General features: G+C 35.6%; 1 protein-coding gene across 1 annotated transcript; it reads left to right on the top strand.

Moving 5' to 3' along the window:
- Nucleotides 1–6,651: 6,651 nt before the first annotated feature.
- On the top strand, nucleotides 6,652–8,474 carry LOC143539886 (ABC transporter F family member 4-like; the record flags this gene model as incomplete). The annotated part of the gene is made up of 1 exon (XM_077033071.1): nucleotides 6,652–8,474. A coding segment is annotated over one exon (1,785 nt), but the record flags the coding sequence as incomplete, so codon positions are not given.
- Nucleotides 8,475–8,954: the final 480 nt, after the last annotated feature.

Consider the following 8,954-nt stretch of genomic DNA (forward strand, 5'->3'; position numbering starts at 1 on the left):
GTAAAGCCATATCTGAGTTGAACCTTTGCTTGTGGGTTTTGACCATAACACCATACCAATTCATTACCCTTGAACTGAAAAACGATGTGCTCCTCTCCCCAACTTGACGATGAATTGTTGTTATATGGGGTATTAGCCGGGTAAGAGAGAGATATAGGACTTCTGGCCAAACAGTTCGTTTCATTAGCCGAAATCGGAAGTTGTAAGCTAGGTTTTGAAGGCAATGACGGGGTAACGTGGTGGCTGAGGGTTTCAAAGTTAGGACACCCCTCGCCGGAAAAACGTTTGTGGTGGTGATGGATAGAAGTTGACGGTGGATGATGGGAGAGAGAGAGAGAGAGAGAGAGAGAGAGAGAGAGAGTATTTATCTGTAAATATGTTAATTTTTTTATTCAATTATTAAATAAATATGTGAATTTACAAAATTAGCCTCATCCTTAATGCACATTACTAGATTTAACGAGAAAAGTTAACGGGGTTAGCGCCAAAGGACGTAATGTGATACGGATTTGAAACATCAAGTATGTTCTCTGACATTAAGTTTGCTAAAGGACTACCATTGAAAAAACGTTCAAACATAAAGGACGTGTTTTGCCATTTTGTCTTTAGAATATAATAAATTGTCTTTTAATATTTACATAACACGTTTGGCTAAGTAACTTGTAGTTATACCCCAAGAACATTCATTTAAGATTATATTTTTTTATAATAGTCCATACACAATAATAAATCAATGATTAAGCAAACAAGAAAACATTTGGTCAAAACATACCGATAAACATTTGGTCCACATACATTAAAATAAAAGGCAGTTTGAATTTTTCTGCAAATGTTTTTTATATACGGTCGTATAGCCCTATATACGATGGTATAGGTTTTATAGTTTATCAGGGAACAATACGAGCCATTTAATGCCTATACGGCTCGTATATGTCTATACAGTCGTATAGGATGCAAAATGCTGTTTTTTATCCCCTTGTCAGTCATCCATACCCTATACGGTCGTATAGGCCTATACGAGCCGTATAGACATGTGTGGGGGGGGGGGGTGTATGAGGATCACATCCCTTTTAAAAATCACTGCACAAAATGTGTAATTTTCGAATATTAGTATTACATACGTAACGTGGATGGGTAAATTATAAAGACTAATCATGTAATTTGTAACATGGGTAGTTGGTAATGTGGGTAAACCATAGAGACATAACTATGAATTCGTAGTGTAGGTAAATTCGAGGTGCTTATGGACGGTAATTCTTCTTCTTTTTCTTCTTCATCGTTTTCCCCCTTCATAATCCTTGAACGTTGTGATGAAACACTTATTTGATTTGCATACGATTACTAGAAGGTACTTTACATAAGTGAGTTTTAGTTAATGGAAAAAAATTACGTGAACGAAAAAATATTTACAGGTATACTTAATTATACTGCTAAATCATGTGCTCATCCATTTTGTGAAACAAAAAGAACACAAGGATATATATAAATTCCATCTAGAAAAATTCAAAAGACTAATTAATTTGAGTGAATTGTCATTGAAACATGTACACACTTAAATAGGAGATCCAAGTATCCAACGAATATAATATGCGTTATGGTTAGTGAATGTGAGTATGAAAAATGTAAGTATAGGCCAACCGGAAATTTAATTCATTCAATTTATCATAAACATTTAGCATCATTTTTTTTTAATTATTAAGAAAGTAAAACTTTATCTAGTCTTATAACACAAATAAAACATAAATGATAAAACGAACAATACAATCTATCCATTTATATCTTCCCTAATTTGTTATCTTTCTCACAATCTTTTGCCTGCAAATAAGAGATATCTCGGTCCAAGGTAACTTCACATCCCCTTTTCTTTTACTCAATTTGCCTATACAATATCTTTTTGACTATTAGACTATTAAACTTGTCGCACATTCACACTTCGCTATATCCAACACCCCCCCCCCCCCCCCCCCGGGTGAGGAAGGCCTAGCAAATCAGTTTAACGGATGTTTCTTCCTTGTCATCCACGTCGTTGAATTTAATATGGCAATGGGTATTATAGTAGCATGGCTACTAACATTATTTGGCGCTGATGCTTTAGATCTCTTTGATGTTGATTGACTCATCAATGTGCATATAGTCATTTTGAAATACCTTAACAAGCTCCCTAAGTTTGAACATAGCGAACCCCGAACTTTGCAACTCAAAATATTCGTTGAATCAAAACCATGAGAAGATTGGTTGTGTTTATTGAGCTTGTAGCATTGTTCAAACTTTTGTTGTAAGTTACGTTCAACTTTGTTACTTTTTGCGAAATGCCCCTCCATTTTGACGTTATCTTATCGAGGTTTGTGAGAGATGGCTAGGCTTGAATCTAGAGTTGGTTTGTAATAGTTCTTGTGTTTAATAACAAACGTATAGATTTGAGAAAGGACGGGTCAAGTAAAACCTAATTCGGACTACACATACAAATATGTGACGGGTTCTATAATTGGTGGTTTTTTGACACCCATTTATTTAAAACTAGTGGTTGACCCGGCACGTTGCGTCGGAACAAGTTGGTAAAACTTGGCCGGTGATAAACTCAAGCGCTCCCGGTCCTGGTCATTGTGGCGGTAAGTCGACACGAATACGGTCGGTTTCGATTACGTGCGTTATGATACTTGAACTAAAAGCCAAAAATATTTTAAAAAAACATATAAAATTTGAGGTAGACCAATCGGATACCGTCGGTTGGTAAAACTCGGGCGTTGGGAAGACCCGAGCATTGTCAATCTCGACTGTAGAGGAGGCAAGTCTACCCAAATTTGATCCGTTTTTGTTATGTTCGTTACGGTACCTGAATTAAAACAAACGGGGTGAGTCTACGCAATTTAGTCGGTTTCCGTAACGTTCTCTACGATATTCGAATTAAAACAAAAATAAAAACATAAACAAAATTGTCATTCGCTCGGGTTTTGTTACGATACATAGGGCTGCCAATTTATGACACAAACATGTTAACACGACAAGACACAGGTTTTAACAGGTTTAGGTTTTAGCTTAACACGTTTCGTGTTTTAAACAGGTCGACATGTTTACATTCGTGTCCTGACAGTTTAAAGACCTGTTAACTTTTTAGTAACCGGTGTAGATTTTTATTTAAAAAAATAATATATATGCACTCCTAAATTCTTAAACCTAAAGTCATACTTACAAACGACATTTCACTAATGCCCGTCAGAACCCGATATTATATTTTTTTATAGATGTTATGATATGCATCTATGGTTTTTTGTTTCAAGTATGTTAAGTATTTGTCGTCTTTAATTTCTAGTATGCTATGGATTTGTGGTTTTTTGTTTCAAATATGTTATCGATTATCTATTAATTAAGGCTTTTATGCTCGTTTTGAAAATTTTGGTGTCGTTACACATCTATTATTCACTGTGTCTTTAAACAGGTCTTAACAGGTTAACCTGTTACTAAACAGGTTCATGTTCGTATTTGAAAAAAATGACACGATCAGTTATCGTTTCGTGTTCGTGTTTAGCACAACAAGTCATTGTGTCTTATCGTGACATGTTACGACAACCATAATAGTACCGGAAGTAAAACAAGAAAAGACCAAATTACCATGGGCCAATACGTGGCCCAATGGGGGCTTAGCGGTATCAAAGTTCTTATTTGTTGCCCAAACCCGATTAATCCAACCCGAATCCGAATAAGCTTATTAGGGTCGGGATAAATAGGGAGAGACAAAAGGTATTAATCGGGTTATTCGGGTTAACACGATTAACACAAATAGTTTTTAGGATGGGGTTTCGGGTTAATCAGAATAACCATATTAAATAGTCATTTAAAACTTTATATTAGCTCCTAATCAATTTTTTAAAACTATTTTTTTTCACCTTATGTCTCAAGTGAGACTATAACCCAAAACCATTTAGTTCATTAGTTGCAAGACAAACACCTTTACCACTGGACCATGATAATAAACCCTAAACCCCTAATCTACATGCCTAGCCTCAATTCAGAAACTCTTCTGTTTAGTTTCTATCATAAATGAGCAACTTAATAATTCTAAAACCGGTGCATTTTTTGGTGTTTTGACATTTATGAAGGTCGATTGAAGTTGAAGTAATACTTTCAATAAAACTGATCACTTTCAAATATGATTGTTAGTTAGGCCTAGGGGTTAAAGCTGAGTTGGCAATAGTTAACGAATGACATACCGCTACCTTCATGGGTTACGTGACGTTAAATAAAAGGTGAGTTAACATGTTAACAGACTTTAAAATCTTTTACACACAATGATTTAAGAATCAATTTACATTAAGCATAAAGAGGTAAAGGGGGTTAAAGATTTCCTTAGAGTGAAATGGGGTAAAGTAGATGATGTAATAATTACGTGAACGTGAAGTTAAGGAACAAGAATGTATATCCATGACCATATTATCATCATTTAAAACTAGAACGTATGCCATAGTTATTTACTTCTAGGAATATCAAACATCAAAATGCGTGGCTATGAAGGGGAGAAAAAGGTTGACACAGAAGAATATTATGCATAAGATCATTAGTCTTTGTAGAGATTGTCTCTTACAACATTATCATGCTTAACCGGAATATTTTTAATGCTATCAATTCAAGGCAAGCTTACTTGATGGAGAACTTATTTATAAATTTTATAAACACAAACTACTAATTTAGCGTAATTCAACCAGACAACCTCGAAACTCGATTAACCCGAACCTTAATATGGTCGGACTGCTACAGGTTAATTATTTATTATATAAAACCCGAATAACCCTACCTGATTAACACACTAATTAATATGATTTATTCAATATCTATAATATATATATAAACAAAACCTTTAAAAGTTATCTGGTTGCTTCATACACTCTTTCAAGCCACCAGATTGCATTATTTGTAAATGAAAGTTTCTCCCATTTGACTCGAATTCACGGGTATAGGTCTAACTAAATTCAGATAGTCATTAAACGGATTATATGATCTCATTAAATTAAAAATCATCTCACCAAATATTTGATATGGAATTCCTATAAAATATGGATATACTAATAATAAATATCTTATTTAAAAAAAAGATATTATTTATAATTAAAAAACAATTTTATAGTAAAAAAAATAAACAGGTCATAGGTCTCACTAAACCCATATAACTTTTAAACCAGCTCTTTTCATCAAATCCTAAATATATTACAATAAATAAATTCAAAATTCAAAAAATATATAAAAACATAAAAGCTAGTAATATAATATATTAAAAAATAAAATAATAGCCGACACACCCATCTATATTCTTTTTTTATTATCTCAAGTTACAATTTTTATTTTTTCATTAAATAGAAACATAATCCTTTACAACCAGGGGCGGACCCACATAGTTCTTATCGGGGTCCCGGGACACCAATGTTTTTTAAAAATTACTTAGAGACGATATATTAAATTTTGTAAGGACCCCATAAATATTAATACTTGGAACCCATACTATTAAGGCTGAACTAGTCTAGTGGAAAGTCCCTTGTTTTTTCTTTGAGAGGTTGCAGGTTCAAGCCTCACCATACCCAGTTTTTGTTGTTTTTTTAATATTCTAGTCAATATTAGTTATTTAGTTAGGGTATTTGTGTTTTATTTAGTTTATCCCATATAACCATTATCACTTTAGTTTATCTCATATAACCATTATCACCATGCAACATATATAATGACAACATGAGTTTTACATATACTTAAATTATTTATCTTGTGTATGTATATTATAATTAATTATTTATTTGTGTAAGAGTTAGTTTTTCATGTCTTGGTTATTCATGTAAGACCATATATATATAGCTTACGCTTATGTTTTTCGGGTATGAATAAAAATGAATTAAAAGTGTATGTTCTATCTAGTTTCTAATCTATATTATTTCTACTTACTCGTTTCTAATGACACCATATTTTCGTGTTTTATTATGTTCCTCCTCTCGACCCGACCCGAATAACGACCGACCCAAAAATTTTATAAACCGGAAAAATTGGGACCTGTTGACAAAAAATCATGGGTCCGCCGATGTTTATAACCCTAAATATCAAATCTAAATCCACATAATCTCGACGATCGAAGTGCGTATCCTCCCAACGTCGCAGCGTAAGATACGAACCTGATGATAATTATGTATTCCTGTTCGATTTATACTCTTTGTTAATGTTGTTATCGTATGTTTTTGATAATACCGTAATTTGATCTCTGTTAAGCTAAGCAAAGCAAAGCAAATGCATGTTTATGGTTGAAATTTAGTTAGGTGGTTTCCATATTTAATGCTATATGGTCATATGTATCTTGATTTCTATAATGTTTTTGGTGTGTTGATACTAATTAATAATGTTGTGTATAGGTTTGTGAAATCCAATGGGAAAGAACGGAGAAAAGAAGAAACAAAGCCTACCGGTCTCAACAATGGACGAAAAGCTCTATAAATTAGTAGCAAAGAAATCCAAACAGCCTCCAAACTCACAATCCTCCTATCCTATGCAAACATCGATTATCCTTGTTATCCTTCTTCTTCAGATGATGATCTCTCTGAAGGAGATGAAAATCATAAGCCCGGAAGAAAAGAAAGGGCTAAAGAGAATAATACTCTTGATACTGATCATAAGGTGTTAAAGAAACGAGAGAAAAAAGTTATGGCTAGTGCTCAACAAATTAAGGTTTTTAAAGACAAACCCGACGCCTTTACGGTTGTGATTGGCAGTCGGGCTGCAGTGCTCGACGGCCAAGACGACGCTGGCGCAAATTTAAAAGATATTACGCTTGAAAGTTTCTCGGTTTCAGCATCCAGTAAAGAGTTGTTAAAGAATGCATCTCTTAAGATCTCTCATGGAAAGAGGTATGGTTTGGTCGGTCCCAACGGGAAGGGGAAGTCGACCCTGTTAAAGCTTCTTGCTTGGAGGAAGCTTCCCGTGCCTAAAAACATAGATGTTCTTTTGGTGGAACAAGAAATAGCCGGTGATGACAGGACGGCCCTTGAGGCTGTTGTTTCGGCGAACGTGGAGCTTGTTAATCTAAGACAAGAGGTTGCAACGTTACTAGATCAGCTTGAAGATGATGGTGGAGAGAAACTTGCTGAGTTGTATGAAAAGTTGCACATCATTGGCTCGGATGCAGCCGATGCCCAAGCTGCAAAGATTCTTGCTGGTTTGGGCTTCACAAAAGCTATGCAGACCCGTGCGACCCGATCATTTAGTGGTGGGTGGAGGATGAGGATTTCGTTGGCCCGGGCCCTTTTTGTCCAACCAACCCAGTTGTTGTTAGATGAGCCTACCAATCATCTTGACCTTAGAGCTGTTCTTTGGTTAGAGGAATACTTATGCAGATGGAAGAAAACTCTCGTGGTTGTGTCACATGACCGAGACTTTTTGAATACGGTATGCAACGAAGTCATTCATCTGCACGATTCAAAACTTCATATGTACCGTGGGAACTTTGACGATTTTGAAAGCGGGTATGAGCAGCGTCGCAAGCATACGAATAAAAGGTTTGAAATCTATGACAAGCAAGTCAAAGCTGCAAAACTGGCTGGGAACCAGAAACAACAAGAGAAGGTCAAAGAAAAAGCAAAGTTAGCTGCAGTCAAAGAAGCAAAGAGAAAGTCAAAGGGGAAATTAGTTAATGAAGATGAAGAGACTCCGGAGGCCCCACGGAGATGGAAAGATTATACCGTCGCTTTTCATTTTCCCGAGCCTACTGAGTTAACACCACCGTTGTTACAGCTTATTGATGTGGGTTTTAGTTATCCAGAAAGAGAGGATTTCAGGCTATCTGATGTCGATGTTGGGATTGATATGGGTACACGCGTGGCTATCGTGGGACCCAATGGCGCTGGAAAGTCAACACTTTTAAACCTTCTTGCTGGTGGCTTAAACCCAACAGAGGGTGAAGTAAGAAGGAGTCAAAAGCTGAGAATCGGGAGATATTTGCAACATTTTGTTGACCTTTTAACCATGGGTGAAACACCCGTCCAGTGTCTTCTTCGCTTATATCCCGATCAAGAGGGTATAAGTAGACAAGAAGCGGTTCGGGCTAAACTTGGTAAATTCGGGCTCCCAAGCCATAATCATCTGACCCCGATTGTTAATTTATCCGGTGGACAAAAAGCCCGTGTAGTTTTCACTTCCATTTCCATGTCTAAACCGCATATTTTGCTATTGGATGAACCCACAAATCATTTGGACATGCAGATTATTGATGCACTTGCTGACGCGCTTGATGAGTTTACTGGTGGTGTTGTTCTTGTTAGCCATGATTCTAGACTGATATCACGTGTCTGTGATGATGAAGAAAAGAGTCAAATCTGGGTCGTTGAAAATGGAAGCGTCCAGCTGTTCGATGGAAGCTTTCAAGACTACAAAGAGGAGTTGTTAAACGAAATCAAAGCTGAGGTGGACGATTGATGCAGCTTGTATAAACTGTTAGCTTAGATTTATTTTACACTCGATTGTGGTTGATTCGTGCATCGACTGGTTTGATTATTATTTTTTCAGGATTTTTTTTTGGTCTAAAACTTACAATTGCTGTGAACTTGAAGGAATCACATAATGATGAAACCTAGCATACTAAAAATTGTTTAACAAGAATTAAAAGAAATTTGTACTGGGAAACTAGTTGATAAAAAACAATTCTTTAACATCGTTAATTTTGACAATTACTAGGACTTCTTGCCTCCCTAGTGTATTTTGATAGTCCTTAATAAAATTTTGTTAAGGGGTGTTTAAGTGTGCGATTCTATGTATAAACGAACTTAAGTACGAGTTGAGACAATTTACCAGCAATCACCCAAACAAAGGTGTTGAAGATGTAAACCTTGAAACTGTGTCGACCCCAAAGGCCAAACAGCCACAATAACCATCATCTTGGACAAATTAAACTCATTGGTTCTATGCATTCATATAAAGGTGTTAAATGTTAATTT

This window comes from Bidens hawaiensis, unplaced genomic scaffold, assembly GCF_021521415.1.
Source record: "Bidens hawaiensis isolate Kalapana, Puna unplaced genomic scaffold, B.hawaiensis_p1.1 tig00012085_1, whole genome shotgun sequence".
NCBI classification, from domain to species: Eukaryota; Viridiplantae; Streptophyta; class Magnoliopsida; order Asterales; family Asteraceae; genus Bidens; species Bidens hawaiensis.